At 36.8% G+C, this 19106-nt stretch overlaps 1 protein-coding gene across 1 annotated transcript; it reads left to right on the top strand.

Moving 5' to 3' along the window:
- Positions 1–1277: 1277 nt before the first annotated feature.
- Positions 1278–12906, top strand: LOC125229345. The gene is made up of 2 exons (XM_048134164.1): positions 1278–1363; positions 12339–12906. Exons 1-2 carry the CDS (start codon positions 1278–1280, stop codon positions 12904–12906), a joined length of 654 nt encoding a protein of 217 aa, XP_047990121.1.
- Positions 12907–19106: the final 6200 nt, after the last annotated feature.

The raw sequence follows: 19106 nt of genomic DNA on the forward strand, positions 1-19106 counted from the left end.
GGTTTTGAAGTCATACAGTCCCTAACAGAATGACAGTGTAAGTAAGTAAGTAAGTAGGTAAGTAAGTAAGTAAGTAAATATTCTTTATTGCACCACAAGGATAACAGATTACAAATAGCAGACAATAAACATATAGGTAGCAACAGGCGGTCTTATCGCTGTAAGCGGTCTCTACCAGACAACCTTAGGGTAGCAGGAAATAAAGAATTAAATAGACATAGAGAGTACTTACAAACAAAACTTAAATTAAATACATGCCGGTAAAGTGTGCCACTCTAGACTTCACAAGAAATTCACATCATGAAATGTCACGTTTCCGAAATGAAAATACAAAAATTACTACGTAATAGCATGTAATAGACACCTTATACCGCGTCTTCTTAAGTTACGCCATGGTGCAAATTTTTATTGACACCTTGGCTAAGCACCATAAACCCTAATCTGAATCCGCTACTTAACTGGACCCGGACTCTTTAATGAGTAGTATTTAACAGCAAATTAACTTAAGGTCTTCGCTTCCGCCATTTTAGGTTATATCAGAAAAACACGGTTCTGTAGAATTATAAACATTGATTAAATCTTACGCTATAAAAGTTTTACGTTGATTATTTACGATATAACGGTATGAAAACCGACATGAGTTATTTAAAACGCCGCTGTACTGATCATGTTTGCAATCTGCAATTCAATGGACTCTGCTCCAAAGAATTAGTTTGAAATGATCTTAATAGCCACTTTCTAGAATCGCACCGCTCACTTGAAGAGTGCAGTCGCTGGGCTGAGGAAAGAGCTTTTCACCACACCAACTGATAAAGGCTTACTTTGCTATTCGAAAACAGATAGCAAAATTGCATTTTATCCACAAGAGTGCAAAGTAATTTCATACAAATTTCAACTTGATAATTTGAGCTGGCTGGTAGAAATTACCCATACCCAAATGATGATTTTGAATTATAAATAATGAATAAATATATAGATTTGATTTAGTTTGTGGTTTTATAGTCAGTATTTTGTTCGTGTTGGTGTGGTGAAAAATTTTATGTTTCACTCGGCGGCAAAGTTTGTTTAACCTCTATGCCTTGAAACCCTCGCAACGCTCCAGATTCCGCTTTTTGAACTACTGTCTACGCTCGCGGTTCAATATTGGAATCTTACGCTTGCTCGCGCTTCAATATTGGTACGTGCGGTTAAACAACAACTTTGCCCCCTTGTAAAACAAATAACTATTGTTTAGGATTAGGACAGCAACGGGGGTGAATCTCTTGCTACGCGGCATAATGGAGGCTATGCTGGATATCGAGAGGAATTGCAATGCATTTGCTTCCTTCTGCAAAGAAGTAATGGCGCAGAAAAAGGCACAGAGGTAAGTTTCAGGCGGCAGGGTAGGGCGATCCTACCCCCCTCAATAAGGGGGGTAGGATCAAGGGTTTTTGATCCCCCTTCCATGGGTGACCTGGCCACAAGTCGAGACTTCCGGAGGGCGCCGTGGTGAAATGATCTCGATCCCGATGCATCACCCTCACGAAAGAATATAAAGAGGGGGAAACGCCGTAGTGGGTTAAGTGGGTAAGGCCAAGTTTCCCCCCTCTCGCCTGGGGAGAGAAAGTGAGTCCCACACATCGTGCATAAATGCATTTCTTACTGCGCCAACAAAATAAAGATTATTCATCCTCACACCTTAGAATCTAAGGTTGCTCATAATATACATTGCATAATATACACCGTGTATGTTTGATATCACCTCAAACTTTAACCAGACCAAGGTTTTAGTGCTAAGAACCCATACAACAAATAATTATATGTTTGGTCGTATATCTACTAGAGCATAATTAATTTTTGAAGAAATTTATATTGAGCAGCAATGTGTTGCGTGCACCTATTTAACATCTGGAACACGCGGAACTAATTGACAGTTCTTACGTTAAGTCACGTCGCTAAACAAAATTAAATTAGTAATACATTGCGCGTGCTGCCGTCCGATCACTAAAACCCCTCTAAGCTGCATATTACCAGTTTTCATTTGGATAAATATTCTTAAATAGGAAAGAATTCCCCATCGACTGGTCTTGGAATCATATTTTTATCATTTTTAGTTACCGAGATACAGAGTCGACATACCTCGCTAAGTGCACTATTTTATAACCCTTTTCAATAGTATAAAACCGCAAACCCACATTTGTCTTCTATAACTTATATTAAAGCGCTTAGCAGTTGTTTATCTTCATAGTTTTATCACACGATACATAACTATAACAACGTTACTTGACATAAGCTTCATAAATTCCCATTAAAGCCGTTTAATTGCGTTATTACATTTTATAACATTCACTTTTTTAAATAAAATACTACGCTTAAACATGGCTAAAGTCCTTTAACCGTGTATTTAAAGACTTTCATTGTAATTTCGGTTACAAATACATCACTAAAACCTAGTTACTGCGCTTTACGGTGAATTTATTACTAAAAAATATTCATAATGCCACACTGAAACAGGACAAACCAGCAAAGCTACGCTAAAACCCCGCTAGTTGTAAAAGTATACCTTCCAAAGTTATTGCGCCAGTCCGAGAGTCCGACAGTCGGCCGAGCGGCTCGCGCGCAGAAGGTTGTGCGAAGGCTGTAGTGACCGGTGAATGAACATTTTTTCCTTAAAATGTTAAGAAACCGAAGACCAGGTAAGTGTTAAATATCTTTTTTTAAGGTTTTTTTCAAGCACAACTTGCGTTTTGCTAACGTATTATCACACGTTTGCCGCGACAAGTAAATCCTAACTCATAAGTTATTCGATCAAGAGCCCAGTTAAAACTATTGTGTACAAATAAAGCGTAAACAAAAAAGTCAAGAAATTACATTGTACCATCCTATTGCTATGTAGGCATTGCCATAGCCACATACATTTTGTAAGCATTTATTTACCTTAAAATGTTTTAGTACCTATGTAGGTATGGATTACTTGCGCAACATTATATTACCGTCAAGCTGATTTAATAATGCAGTCAAAAATCAAATTAATTAATGTTATTTCTTTTAGGCTTGTTACGAACTTCAGGATACAAATGATAACAGAGATCTGCGAATAAAATGAATACCGAAAAACCGACCACAAGTCATCACACCAGCAGTAAGTTTAGTAAAACTTCTTTAATCATTTAAGAGCGCTTTCAAAAAATCTGCTTGCTCGCATTTCGACGCCGGCGGCGCTGGCGTGCGCCTGTGTGCAGACGCACACTATAACCAGAAGCATAACGATTGTAGCCTGCGGTACAGACATAGCGTGCGATCCTCTTCGAACCAACCTTACGTGCGGCTAGAGCGAAAGGGATAGCATTCATGGTCGGTACCGCCACGCCGTCAGTGGCGTTGCGGACTAACCATTATTGATACTTGCGTAAAAACACCACCATATATATTACATATTTGCATACATGATTTCGTGCATAAATACTTGACCTTTTAGTTTAATTATTAAACTTATCACAGTTTTTTTTATTAAAACGTGTGTAGCCTTGGAAGAAATAAATTAAAAAACTTTTATAATATAATAAATTGTGTATATAATATTGTCTTCTGTCACCGCGATAGTTACTCATGAAATAAATTTATGGAATCAGATTATATCGCGTATAATGAATATAATCCGTTTTCTTAGTTTTATTTTATTTTGTATATGATATGTTTTCTAGGTTCTTTTCGGTGAAGGAAAACATCGTGAGGAAACCGGACTTATTCCAATAAGGTCTAGTTTACCCTTTGGGTTGAAAGGTCAGATGGCAGTCGCTTTCGTAAAAACTAGTGCCTACGCCAAATCTTGGGATTAGTTGTCAAAGTGGACCGCAGGCTCCCATGAGCCGTGGCAAATGCCGGGATAACGCAAGGAAGATGATGATGTTTTCTAGGTACATATACAGAGTGGGGCCTGTAACAAAGGCGAAGAATTGAACTCTAGGCTATTCTCCTTAAGCCGTTTTCACACTATCCGATCCGATATCGGATGTCGGAAGCATTTCAATAGAAAAAATCCAAGATGGCGCCTGTAATGTATGGGATATCGGTCCGACATCCGATATCGGATCGGATAATGTGAAAACGCACTTATACTGATCAACATTTGTTCGGCGACTTTTAAAAATAACTTTTTCTCAAACATGCAATGAAATATTGTCTTTACGTTCCTTAAAATGGGCTGGGAAGTATCGCTTTTTGGGCGCAACAACTCGAGAGGACTGCAAAGGGATTTCATATTATTTTTTAGGCCTAGGCCTGCAAAGTAACTTTTTTTTATAAAATATTGTCCTTTAGAGCATTTTTTTTTAATTTCATTGTATGTTTGAGAAAAGCACTATACATGCCTCGGCGTGAAAACGGATTCCCGGCCTCGTATCCCTATCCGGCCTCGCTCGCACGCTCGCTCGGCCGTATATACCCACTTGGCCGGAAATCCTCATTTTCCCGGCCTCTGATGTAATGTACTAGTATTTTGATTTTTATCACCCTTGAAAGTTTTTTCTAAGAGGTAATGTATTGCGAATTCTGTTAAGTCTAAAGTGTGACAGACAACGTCAATGACAACAATAATGGCGTACATTGAAGCTAATATTTATTTTGTATGAAAAATTAAAAATTTAAAGACTTCATAATTTTTAAAAGTCACTGAATAAATGTTGAATATCAGTATAAGGAGAATAGCCTACAGTTCAATTCTTCGCCTTTGTTACAGGCCCCACTCTGTATATAATGGAACTAAGATCGGTTTTCTTTAATTTTAAGTAGTTTTTTTTATATTTAAAATGTAAGAGTTTTGAATGATTCACGGTTATTTTCATTAGACTTATATTCACGGTCTATATCCCGGTCAATATAAGTTTAATATTTAAAATGTGTTTTTAGGGTTTCGTAGTCAACTAGGAACCCTTATAGTTTCGCCATGTCTGTCTGTCTGTCCCTCCGTCCGTCCGTCCGTCCGCGGATAATCTCAGTGACCGTTAGAACTAGAGAGCTGAAATTTGGTACCAATATGTATATCAGTCACGCCGACAAAGTGCAAAAATAAAAAGCGGAAAAAATGTTTTATTAGGGTACCCCCCTACACGTAAAGTAGGGAGTGATTTTTTTTTCATTTCAACCCTAACGTATGATTTATTGTTGGATAGGTATTTAAAAATGAATTACTGAAATCGTTTTTTGATAATATTAATATTTTCGCGAATAATCGCTCCTAAAGAAAAAAAGGGTCCCCCCCTCTAACTTTTTAACCATATATTAAAAAAATATTTAAAAATCACAAAAGTAGAACTTTATAAACTTTCTAGGAAAACTGTTTTGAACTTGATAGGTTCTATATTTTTGAAAAATATGGAAAACTACGGAAGAGCCGAGCGGCTATTTACCAACGCGGCTTTAAAAACCGGCCGAGAGCGTGTCGGGCCACGCTCAGTGTAGGCACTGAGCGTGACCCGACACGCTCTCGGCCGGTTTTTAAATATTATGTTGTTTTAATTGCATGGAGCACAGGAAGGTCCACATCTATGTATTGGTTTTTTGTAAGGAAATACAACTCTACGCTACGCCTACCTGCTTTAGTTGACTGTTGACACACTGAGACAGTGGATGCGCCAGAGTATAAAAGAGTGATTACCATCTCTTGTCAAAGATCTTGTTGAGACGAATCAAACGAACCCAAACACGAAGTTGTTTCAAGACCTGGTCGTGGAATACTCTTGACTACCTTCCAGCTTCATCATCAGATCCTGGGTACCATCTCTTGTCAAAGATCTTGTTGAGACGAATCAAACGAGCCCAAACACAGAAGAGTTTCAAGACCTGGTTGTTGAATACTCTTGACTACCTTCCGGCTTCACCATCAGATCCTGGGTACCATCTCTTGTCAAAGATCTTGTTGAGACGAACCAAACGAGCCCAAACACGGAGTGGTTTCAAGACCTGGTTCATGAATTCTCTTAACTACCTTCCAGCTTCATCATCAGATCCTGGGTACCATCTCTTGTCAAAGATCTTGTTGAGACGAACCAAACGAGCCCAAACACGAAATGGTTTCAAGACCTGGTTGATGAGAACTCATGACTACCTTCCGGCTTCATCATCAGATCCTGGGTACCATCACCTCTTGTCAAAGATCTTGTTGAGGCAAATCAAACGAGCCCAAACACGAAATGGTTTCAAGACCTGGTTGATGAGAACTCATGACTACCTTCCGGCTTCATCATCAGATCCTGGGTACCATCACCTCTTATCAAAGATCTTGTTGAGGCGAATCAAACGAGCCCAAACACGAAATGGTTTCAAGACCTGGTTGATGAGAACTCATGACTACCATCTGAATCTGACTTCATCATCAGATCCTGAGTACCATCTATTGTCAAAGATTTTGTTGAGACGAGTCAGTAACCTCAAATGATATTCAATAATAAATAATACTTACTAAAAATATTAGTCAAGTTAATTAGTTAGTTACAAAGTCGTCAACCCAAGGATCAAAGTTTTCGGTCGCAGTATACATGCAACAGTACAGCCAAACACGCACACAAGTGCGGTTTTGGACACGGCGGGTGCCGCACACAATGACAAAATAACTTCGCGATCGTCGAGCCGCGTGCGGAGCGGACTAACATACGTCCTGCCTCTACAAGCTCTGCCGCGGTACTGACATCGCAAGCGCGCGTAACCGGTAATAAGGAGGCATTTTTAAAAAATCGTCAAAAATATTAAATTGCAATTAATAGAAAACTTTTGCATAAAATCTGTTTGAGTAAGCGTTGCAGATTATTTTTATATTAAAACTACTTCAAAAACACGTAAGTTTTCGAAGAAATTGACACTTATTCTGAGGTGATTTCTGAAACAAATTGGATTCATCATATCCTCATTTACTCTATTCTAAAGCCTTATAACAAAGAAGTAGTCTCAGATGATTGTAGTACAGGATATACATAATACAAATTTACCACTTGAAGCATTCAAAACTATCCAAATTTTACAAATTAGACGGACTAAGTCAGCACTTTTCGCGGGTTTTCCTAAACATGCACCAGAAAAAAAATCATAATTAATTAAGTGAGTTAGTTTTTAAAAATCCAGTCTCATAACATGTAAGTTAAGAAGATGTCCTAATCGAATCCTGAACTTAATAAGTCTTTTAGATGACGGAAAGTGTAGCATTTTGCCGACTAAAACTATCAATTTTACATTATTACGACGTTTTCGTTGAATGCCCTCTTAACAATTTTCACTTGCTTGGCGAATAAAAAATGAAATCCGTGTTTCTTTTTGTAAGAACTGCCAATGTCAACCGTTTTTAACCTTATATAACTCGGTAATAAAAACATTATTTTAATAGTGTATTATAGTAATAATACGAATAACTTTGGATATCCAAGAGCGACACCTTTCGCCGTGTCGGTATAGCTAATTGATTTGTTGCAATGTTAAAAGCGAATTTTATTGTTTCATATTAATGTTATGTTAGTTTTCACTAATGTTAGAATATTATATTAAGTTTAAATATGTTAATTTGTAACATAACTTATAACGAGGTTTTTTATGCATACAAATAAATGGTTATAATATGATACAGTTGTCTTTTATTCATTTAACAAATTGAATTGCTCTTGAAACTTAGTGCAGGTACTGCAGGTAAACGGGACATTGCTAAAATGATAAACTCCTTTTAAAAAGAATGACAATGCTAAAACCTAGTAATCGTCGCTGGTTTGTCATATAGAGGGCTTTTAGATTAGGAATGCATACAAATTATTTCGATGTTAGTAGTCATTGCATAGCTTAAAAACGGTTACAGCATTTTTTTAGAGCATATACGATAGTATAAAATTGTTTAGTGTCTTTGCGGTTATTAAGCTATGTTTTTAGATTATTATGCATTGCTCAGTTACGATTACTATAAACACGTAAATTTACTTTGCCGTTATTAAGCCATGTTTTATGTATTATTCAATCCTAAAAAACGGCTAAAGTATACTTAACCGTGTTTTAACAGTAAAATCATACATATTTTAGGAATTATTTGCATAACTTAAACACAAAATGGCGAATTTCTAATAAATTAAACAATATTTAATTAAATTGATTTTAAATAATGTTAGCGTGAATTTAGTTTTAATTTAAGAATAAAAGAAATCTGGACTAAATCGACACATTTCCTAGAGATATGGGTTTTTATGTTTTTTGCCCATATCTCAAAACTATCATTTGTAGGTTAGATGGGTTTTAGTGATAGGACGGCAGCGTGCAGTATTTTTTAATTTAATCATAATATGATTTAATTAAAAAATACTTTAGGGCTTTTACTAATGACCCATAAAGTATGTGGTAATATCAAAAATAAACGCTGTATGTATAATTATGTATCTTGAATCAACCTAAATACCTAAAAACCTTTCGTAAGCGCCTGTCAAAAATCATAATAAGTAAATATGAATTTTCTGAGATGGTTTTTGGCCTTTGCCGTAATCTGTTAAACTCCTTTGTTTCTATTATTCAAGGAGACTAGCTCCCGTCTCCACGGCACGCGCTATAGTCTCAGTGTAGTTAAAAAGCAACTATCATGATAGTAATAATCTTCTATTATACATCGTAATCTTAAAGAGAATCTCAATGACAATGAATTTTTTTTAATGAAAATTTCCAGTACCTAATTTCCGGAAATTTTGAGAATATTTTGTAATTTGTACATTGCTACAACTTACCGATGACATGAACTCGTCAGAAATTTTGACAAACGATAACCAAATAAAACTTTTCAAATAATAAAATATCGTTCTAATATCAGTGTTCATTCAGATTGGCATGTTGGTTTTTGCTCTCCTCGGCAAGCGATTGTAATGAAACCAGTTTCGCGAAGGTAAGTACATATAATAAAAATTAATGCCCATTGCATTTATTGTACCGATAAAGGAAACAGACCGAGAATTATATTATATTTATATTTTGAATCGCTTATTTCGACCAACGGCTCCCGTAAATTGCATGATTATATTTTTTATGAGATATTAAGAGAGAGGAGTGTAACTGTAAAATAATTTGCTGCTTGATTTAATGATAAATTGGAAATTTAAGGGACGTTTATATGTCTTGTATCCCGTATTATTAATTAAACTAATATTATAGCGTAATAACTTTCAGTCCTCTCTCTTCCCAACATTTGCCACGACTCATGGGAGCCTGAGGTCCGCTTTAACAACAAATCCCAAGATTTGGCGTAGGCACTAGTTTTACAGTGTGCATACACCTCCTTGCGCAATCGGTGCAATAAATCATGCAGAGATGCTAGGCGTCGTTACATCCACCAGACCATTGATGATTGTCCACCCCAAAAACTGTGGAAATTTCTTAAATCTCTTGGGGTGGGCAAGAGTCAACAAGATCATGCAGGTAGCCTAGATTTAGAAGCCATAAATCAACACTTTTGTTCCTCCCCGGTCGATCTTGACTCTTCAGTTAAGCAACGGACATTATCCCGTCTAGCTAATGTTCCTCGGCCAGATTCAGCTTTGTTCCAGTTCCGTCCTATCTCACCGCAAGAGATTCTTGCCATTCTTCGTACCATAAAAACTAAAGCTGTTGGTGAAGATGGGCTCAGCTTGGCCATGATCATGCTGGTAGCGGATATTATTGCGCCAGTCCTAGCCGGTATAATAATTTTTTCTCTTTCTTCTGGCTCTTTCCCTACGTCTTGGAAACTTGCGCATGTGATTCCGCTACCAAAGGTCTCATGTCCTACTTTTTGTAAGTAGTATATATATATTTTATATATATTAAATATTTATTGATTATTTATATATTTATTAATATATACTGCGTGTTAGACTAAGGAATGAAAAATGTATTGTTATTATTTTGTAGTTTTTGTATTATGTGGATGTCTACCGTCTCAAACTCTCCCTCAAATGCTCAAAGGTTAACTGGAAGAGATCCCTTAAAATATAAGTTCGCCTTTGTACTGAAACTTTTTATTTTAAATATTATGTGCTGTATTATTTTTCTGTACAATAAAGTGTTTACTTACTTACTTACTTACTTTATTACGAAAGCGACTGCCATCTGACCTTCCAACCCGAAGGGTAACTCTAGGCCTTATTGGAATTAGTCCGGTTTCATCACGATGATTTCCTTCACAGAAATGCGACTGGCAAATATCAAATGACATTTTGCACATAAGTTTTGAAAAACTTATTGGTACGAACCGGGGTTCGAATTCGCGACCGATCGTAAGTCGCACGTTCTTACCGCTAGGCCTCCAGCGCTTCTCAAGCGTAATAACTTTCAGTATTGACTATTAAATTTTGCCACCACAGCATTAAGATTTAAATCAGTTCCACTTAGGTACAAGTTTATAAGAACCGACAATTATTCATACTTTTATTATCTGTGAAACTATTAACTTGTTTTAAGTACTTGATAAAGCTATTGCTTCACCTTGCTAATGGCCATATTGTTCGTTTATTTTGTATTTGGTTTCCCGTTAACATAAGGCTGAGGATAGACTTACGTTATAAAATATTACATTTTTTCATAACGTTTTTGGCGGATTTCCGGTTCCATTTAATATGCGGCTACCCTGAAAATCGTCCACGAACAATTACTTCCAACCTTTTTTAAAAATTAGAATTTCTGCAAATAACCTATATTTCTTTCAAAATATTTTACAACCGAGTATCCGAAACGCAGGCTTCTTCGTGAGGTTACGACCATACATATAATTAGTAATAATATTGTCTATGACTTAAAATACACGATATTTTATTATACATAGTTCATAAAATAAAGTAAAAAAAAAGCTTTAATTTCTTGCAATTGTTTCACAGTGTCCACATAGTTCATAACCGCCAATTATTAAACTTTTTATGAAAAACTCTCTTTTGTAGAACTGGCTAGTCTGTACCCAGCTTAAACAAGTACTGTCCGCGCACGAGTTCCGTGCATTCGGGGGCTGAGGTAAAGGGAGGGTGTACCCCGCGCCCGTGCGTCGCATCACACCCCACGCTCGCCCGAAAACAGTGTTGGGGACGAATTGAATGCTAATTTATCGAATCTTGTCGATTGAGTCCATTTACTATTGTAAATTTTCTTGTAGCTACACTCTCCCAAACTTAGTCTTTTTTTAGTTTATTTTTGAGGTAAAAACCACATATTTTTTACTTAAGTACCTAATTCTCTAGTCGTAAAGTTTATTGTTACGCACCATCTGCTATTCTGCACGTTTGTGTTATTGATGTTAGCGTCATATTGTTATCGTTACGTGTTTATTACCTCTCTTTTTTGTTTTGTCTAATACCTTTTTTCGGGTCATTATCGGCGTGAGAAAGCGATGCCATCTGCTTGGCCGTTGTGATGGACCAAGGGCCCACGGAGTGCAGCCGTCGGTACTAAATTCATTCGCATTCAGTGACTCCATGTCCTTCTGGTCGAGCCTATCATTAGTGCTCCTAGATTTTTAAACCGAGTGTGAACTTTCGTTTCAAATTTATCAAGATGAGCGTAAATGGAACTGCCAGTACGAGTTTTGGAGAAAACAGGAAGAGAAAAAAGTTGTTTGTGATTTGGAGTCAGGCACGCAATATGGCAAAACATATTCTTTTAAAATGTGAAGAAGAAAAAAGGTTAAATAAATATACGCATAGTATTAACCAAACACTTGATCGTGCAGCATATTACACTGGCTTGTCTAAACGAGTGCTGTCAAAAATAAAAAAAGAGCCTGTAGATTCGCAAGGATGTTTGAAATCTCCATCTAAAAAGGGCAAGACCGTTGAGCGAGAGAACATTGTGAATGTGGATGACTTTGATCGTCAAGTAATACATCGCTGCATCGAAGAGTTTTATTTGAGTAAGAAAATAGTGCCAACCTGCAATAAACTGTTGTTAGCTTTACGAGACAAAATTAATTTTCCCTGGGGTGTGACAAGCTTGAGAATGTTGTTAAAACAAATGGGTTACAAGTGGCAGAAATGCCAAAGTAAAAGAAGAATTTTGATAGAACGACCAAATATTTCGTATGCTAGATCAGTTTACCTAAGAAAAATACGTCAGTTTAGGGAGAATGATCGCCAAATATTTTTCTTAGACGAAACATGGATCGACAATAATTTAACATTTAAAAAATGCTGGCGAGATGATAATATTCACGCTATCATAACTGATACTAGCTCTAAAAAGAGACTGATTTTAGTCCATGAAGGATCGAGAAGCGGCTTTTTAGACGGAGCAAAACTTTTGTTTAAAGCTGGCACCGCCTCCGGTGACTACCATGGACAAATGAACAGTGTCAATTTTGAAAAATGGGCAATCGAAATGTTATTGCCCAGCCTTCCTCCAAACAGCGTCGTTGTGATGGATAACGCGCCCTACCACAGCGTTCAAGAAAATAAACTACCTCCAAAATCTAGTACAAAACAGGATAAGATAGATTGGCTCACCAGGAATAATATAATGGCCGATATTACGATGAGAAAAGACCATTTATGTGACTTAATAGAATTGCATAAGGCCCCTGAAAATACTTTTAAAATGGACAAATTAATAAAACGCCATGGCCACGATGTATTGCGATTGCCACCTTATATGTGCGACTTGAACCCCATAGAGCTCGCGTGGGCAAAAGTTAAGAGGCTCGTGAGGGAAAACAACGTCACCTCCGACTTTTCTTTAGCCAGACTAAAAGAAGTTACGGAATATGCTATTATGCAAGTCACACAAGCAGATTGGTGCGGATATGATGACCATGTCATAGTACTAGAGGAGCATTACTGGCAAAGAGATGGCGTTATGGAGGATGTCATCGATTCATTCATCATTGAAGTACGCGAGGATACGAGTAGTAGTACAAACTCATCAAGTTCGAATATTTTTGAGAGTGACAGTGATAGTGCCTAATTAAAAAAATAAACATTAGTAGATACTTATCATTATGTTATTAGTTGCTAGTTGTTTTTAACACGCATTTTAGTTCGAATAGTGCCTAATTATAAGTGGTAAGTAATTAAATAGTATAATAAATATAATCATGTTAGTTTTAAGTTCTTTTTAATCAGTGTTCTAGCTTTTGTCTAGTTGGTCAGTGTGTTCTGTTTTTGCCAAAAAAATCCTGACAATTGATGTAGATATGTACGTAGATACTCCACTAAAAGCAATATACAATTAAATTAAAAATATTTTTTTAAACACATACTTATCCGGTTATTATGATTAAATATATAACTATATTATAATTACACTAGTTTTTTTAATTCATTATATCAATTGTACGTACATATGGAATTAAAAGTGGATTATTAATTTTAATTTGATTAAAATAAGTAAAAAAGTACCTAATCTGCCCTACGAAAATCCGTTGCATATAATCGACAACTATATCGACAAATTCACAGCTCTCGGTCATGTCACCCAACATTCCTAACATTCTTTCCGCGTGCACGGAACTCGTGCGCGGACAGTACCTATTAATCATAATCTTCGCGATTCGCTTAATATTTTAGATGATGGTGATTAGCAGAAGTCACAGATTGCTATGTACGCATAAATATACTTTATGATACACCACATAATGGAGTTTTAAGACGGCCTGATTGCCGCGGAATCTATTTTTGAATCTATGTTAGGAATTTGAATGTACACTGTCTGTAGATATTTGAATCATGTTATTTACTTGCAGCTATATTGCGTCTCGCTCTTTCTAATTCTAGAACGGACATGTACAAGTGAAAGGCACTATGACTGACTGACACCATTAAGTTGTCATTTTGATACTAGTGTAAGTTCTTATTGGCCTGTTTGTTGTATGGTAAGTATGTAGAATTACAGTGACTTTAGTGCCTTTGATATCTGTCCTATTGTAATTGATATGGTAATTACGAAGTGAGTGGGAGTTGTGCTATAGTTTTGAGGTTGATGTGGCTGTATCCATACTAATATTATAAATGGGAAAGTGTGTGTCTGTTAGTTTGTCCGTCTTTCACGGCAAAACGAAGCGACGAATTGACGTGATTTTTTAAGTGAACATAGTTGAAGGGATGGAGAGTGACATAGGCTACTTTTGGTCTCTTTATAACCCCCTACTCCCCTAAAATAGTTGGTGGAATTTGGTATGGAGCTATCCGTAATTTTAAAATTAATGTGATTGAAGCCGCGGGCAAAATCTAGTTATATTCATAAAGGTAAGTAACCAACTTTTCGCCCCGAACGTGCAAGTCGTGGAATGAGCTACTTTCTGACGTCGCTATACAGGGTGTAACATTAATGCTGGTGATCCATTTAAGAGCATAACCGGTATCGAATAGCGGTTACGAATACCACTTCCTTTTTTTAGGGTTCCGTACCAAAAAGGTACAACAGGAACCCTTATGGTGCGACTCTGTCCGTCTGTCTGTCCGTCTGTCACATTCCTAAATATCTCGAGAACTACTAATGCTATCAACTTGAAATTTGGAATAGTTGTGAACATTGTAAACCTCTACAAATAGAAAGTATAATTTTTTTAAATATATTAATTTTAATTGTAGAAAATGGCCAAAATGAAAGGAGGGCAAACTGTAAATTTCAAGTTACTAGGTCAAGTGGGGTATCGTTGGAAAGAGCTCAAATTGAACGTAAATAAGCTATTTTTATATTTTTTTTGTTGTGGAAAAAAAATGAATTTTGAAGGAAAATGTAAAAAAAAATACCGTTCCCCCCCCCCTTATCTCCGAAGTTTACCAACGAAAAATTATGAAAATTTTTGTAAACATTGGTTTTATGCTAAATATTACAGGAAAAATATAATCGTGTTTGTATTTTGAATACCTTTTTTTTTATTCACAAAAAACTTTTCAGATTTTTACTTTCAATTTACCCACCCTTGCGGATGCACATCGTACTTCAAATTAATACGGGATGTTACGTAAACCATCTTCTATCCAATAAAGTAAAAACTGTTTAAATCGGTTAACATTATAAAGAATTATCCTTGAAAAACCAGGTCGCGCAAATTAGTTAGCAAATTGACCGGGAGATGGCGCTATACACAATAATACTCATTAGTGCCTATACTTTTGTCTTCTAGTCAAGTCATTACAGTTATATGAAAATATGAGATTATTTTTACTAGGTAGTTTGAAAGAAAGTTTGTACGGAACCCTCGGTGGGCGAGTCCGACTCGCACTTGGCCGGTTTTTTTTTTAAATAAACACCATGAAAATTAAAGGTACTATAGAAGGTAATGTATTAGCCGTAGGATTTATCTTCGGCAATTATGTAACATAGTGTATATCCATAGGCGGCGATGACTGCATCCCATCAGGCGGCTCGTCTGCTAGTTTGCTGCCTATAACATAAAAAATAACAATGTTCATAACTATTCCAAATTTCATATCGATAGCATAAGTTATTCTCGAGATATTAAGTAATGTGACAGACGGTCAGACAGACAGAAAGACAGACGGACAGAGCGGCATCATAAGGGTTCCTTTTGTACGTTTTTGGTACGGAACCCTAAAAATTGTGCGATTGGTGTCAAGTTTTGGAAATTCCACGTTCATTATTGCTATAGTATTGCTAACTAGCATATATACCATAGATCAAGCAAACGTATCTACTTAGCGTGTCAAATGAACTCAGTGAAATCCACTGAGTTGTCCGTCTTTAATCGCAGCTTGCAGCTTTCGTGCGTCAGATTTTGTAAGTTGAAGTCAACAAAAACATTAAAAATGCCTCGTTACGTGATATTTAATTACAACAACACAAAAATTATGAACACTTAGAGGCCTGAGACATATTTAAAATCACAGGTAAGTAACAACTTCAGTACAAAATCTGACACGCTCGGCCCCTATACAAATAGATGAACTTGTTTCTTCTATCTAAATCTAGTTCTGTGCTAACTAGTGTATTTTTCATCTAAACGGTACCTTAAGAGAATAAACATCTAGTACTTACTAAAACAGTCTGCCAGGTTATGCTCTTATTTCACGGCCCATCCGCCAGTAAAATAAACGGTCAATCTCAACCATTATACTACTTAGGTGTTTCTTAACCTGAGCCAACATTGAATTTTCATGCCTTCGGGAAGATGGTCCGATACCGGTACCGACTGTAAACGGTACCTAAGTGGAAGGTCACCGATGGTATCAGGTTATCGGGGAATATTCCCATCTTTCATACTGGTTATCGCCTCCTATTGTTATCTGCAATTTTGTTGAGCTTGCCATGTATGTTTATGTATGTCCTATTTGACTACAATACAAGTATCTGATTTTTATTTAAACTTTTTACAAAAAGTTTGCACAGAATTTAATTAAATCTAATTCAGCGCCTATTAAAAATACTGTTCGTTTGAGGCAGCGAGCGCATATCCATTCATCATCATCCTCCTTGCGTTATCCCGGCATTTGCCACGGCTCATGGGAGCCTGGGGTCCGCTTTGACAACTATCCGAGCGCATATCCATTATCCAATCCTAAATATACGGAATACTTGGCCAATAAGTTTAGACCTATCGATGGTCACGGCTGAAAAAATTCCACAAGTTAGTAAAGAAAAATATTGGGTTGGTAAGAAAGTAATGAGCGATCGATTGAATTCCACATAAAATTTTTGAGAGAGTTCTAGAATCTTCTATGGTCGAAAGTATATAAAGGGCGAGTCGCACAGTTTCTCGTCAGTCATTCACTAGCTGTCGCCGAGCTAATAGAAGGAAGAAAATGGACGAATTAAAAGTGCATGTAAGGCATTGCTTACTATATGAATTTCAGTCTGGCCATTCATCCGCCGAAGCAGTGCGTAATATATGTCAGCGTGTTGCTCCTGAAGTTGTGTCTGAGGCCACGGCGAAACGATGGATCCAGCGGTTTCGTAGTGGCGACTTTTCATTATCAGATCAACCTAAGTCTGGTCGACCGGTGAAGATTGATGTAGCCAAATTAAAAACCTTAATTGAAGGAGATCCGAGGCTAACGAGTCGTACTCTTGCTACCGAGTTAGGCTGCTCTCATGTCACCATAGAAACACATTTACACGAGTTGGAAAAAACTACAAATACAGTGTTTGGATACCGCACGAACTTGATAGAGATCAACTAAACCGCCGTGCCGATATCTGCATACAACTTCTGTCTTTTCGCCGCACATTTAACTGGTTGGACCATCTTATCACTGGAGATGAAAAATGGGTCTTATATATAAATCACACACGCAAACGTCAGTGGCTAGCTCCAAACGAAAAAGGAATAGAGGCACCAAAAACAGAGCCTCACCCGAAAAAAGTTATGCTGTCCGTTTGGTGGGATATTCATGGTATTATTCACTGGGAACTCCTACCAAGTGGAATGACTGTTACCGCATCAGTATACTGTAATCAGCTTGAAAATTTAAACCAAAAAATCTGTCAGAATCGTCCAAAGCATGCTAAAGTTTTTATCTTACACGACAATGCTCGCCCACACATTGCAAAAGTGACTCGGCTAAAGCTATTGGAGCTAGGTTGGAAAGTGATACCTCATCCACCGTACTCTCCAGACTTGGCACCTACGGATTACGCATTGTTCAGATCGCTAAGCAATGCCTTGAATGAAAAAAAGTTCGATGATCAAGCCCATCTACGACAGTACATAGCTGAGTTTTTTGAATCTAAACCTAAGAACTTCTTCGCCGATGCTATTCATTCTTTACCAGAACGATGGAGACAAGTAGTAGATAACGAAGGCCGTTATATTTTTGATAAATGATTAAAATAATAAATTAAATAAAAATTACAATATTGGTTATGATTCGCTCATTACTTTCTTACCAACCCAATACATAATAGGCTCTAGTTCCCTATAATTAAAATAAAATAGTTTATACAGTGTTAAAGGGAAAGAAAAGACTTCGATAGCCTAGGGATAGGTAAAATTTAATAGAGAACATCACAAAGAATTTTGGCTTCGCTTAGCGTTTTTTATTATTATTTATTTAATTATTATAATAAAAGGTAACAATTTTATTTTATTTTATTTTATTTTATTTGTTAGGAAAACTTACAGCTAAAGTTACAATAAGGCTTATAACATAAAAACAATGAGCCAATAACAAGTTTCCACAGATAGAAACTGGGCAAAGTACATGCGTGCAAAGTTACAGAAAATTTTGAAATATATTTGAAGATCTAGTACTACATATGTATCAGTAATATCAGTATTTAAAGTACCTACAGCAGTAATGAGTTTGAGCAATGATTGAAAACAAACAATACTTAAGAGAATAAGAGAAAAAGGAAAAAAAAAACATTTATGTGTTATTTGAGAATTAACAGTGGGAGAAGTCATGGGTCAGTAGTGTGCGTACTGATGCAAAACTGTCAGAGAACAGATCGATGAGGTCTCGATTCTTACCAATTTGATTGAAAGACTTAGTGGCTCTTATAATAAAGGAGTTCTTCCTAAAGTTAGTGTTAGCGTAGGGGATATGAAACGTTCGTTTAGCGCGAGACGAAAGGCGTGAGGGGACTGAGAACTTCAAGCTTGACAGGAGATCCGGACAGTCAACATAGTTTTGAGCAATTTTCATAACGTAGATTACGTCAGAGATATTGCGCCGGACGTAAAGAGGTAGCAAGTGAAGTTTGGCACAATGTTCAGTGTAACTTAGTTTTGGAAGTTTAAATTTAAAACCTAATGGTATAAATATACAGTGCTCCACAAAACTATGTTATAAGTTTGACTGTGGAGTCAAGAAATCAAATACTTCTAAGGTTAACAGTCAGATATCATCAAAATTGACATTTGAGAAACATTAAAATAACATAAACATAAATTCATTGAGCCCATACCTCTTCGTGCTTATAATGGACGCTCTGACGTCGGACATGCAGGAAGAGGCACCCTGGTGCATGCTCTTTGCCGACGACATCGTGCTTGTCGGAGAAGAGGGACTCGAGGTACAAGGCAGGTTAGCGAAGTGGCAACAGAGGCTGGAAAATGTTGGCATCTTCAAGATCAAGACAGTAGATCCAAAACAGAGTATCTTTACTGTGACTTCGGCGGTCTTTCCGCCCCTGTTGCCATGACACTAGATGGCGAAATATTGCCTACCTGCTCGGATTTCAAGTACCTGGGTTCCCTCATT

The sequence above is a fragment of the Leguminivora glycinivorella genome, chromosome 9 (genome assembly GCF_023078275.1).
Source record: "Leguminivora glycinivorella isolate SPB_JAAS2020 chromosome 9, LegGlyc_1.1, whole genome shotgun sequence".
NCBI classification, from domain to species: Eukaryota; Metazoa; Arthropoda; class Insecta; order Lepidoptera; family Tortricidae; genus Leguminivora; species Leguminivora glycinivorella.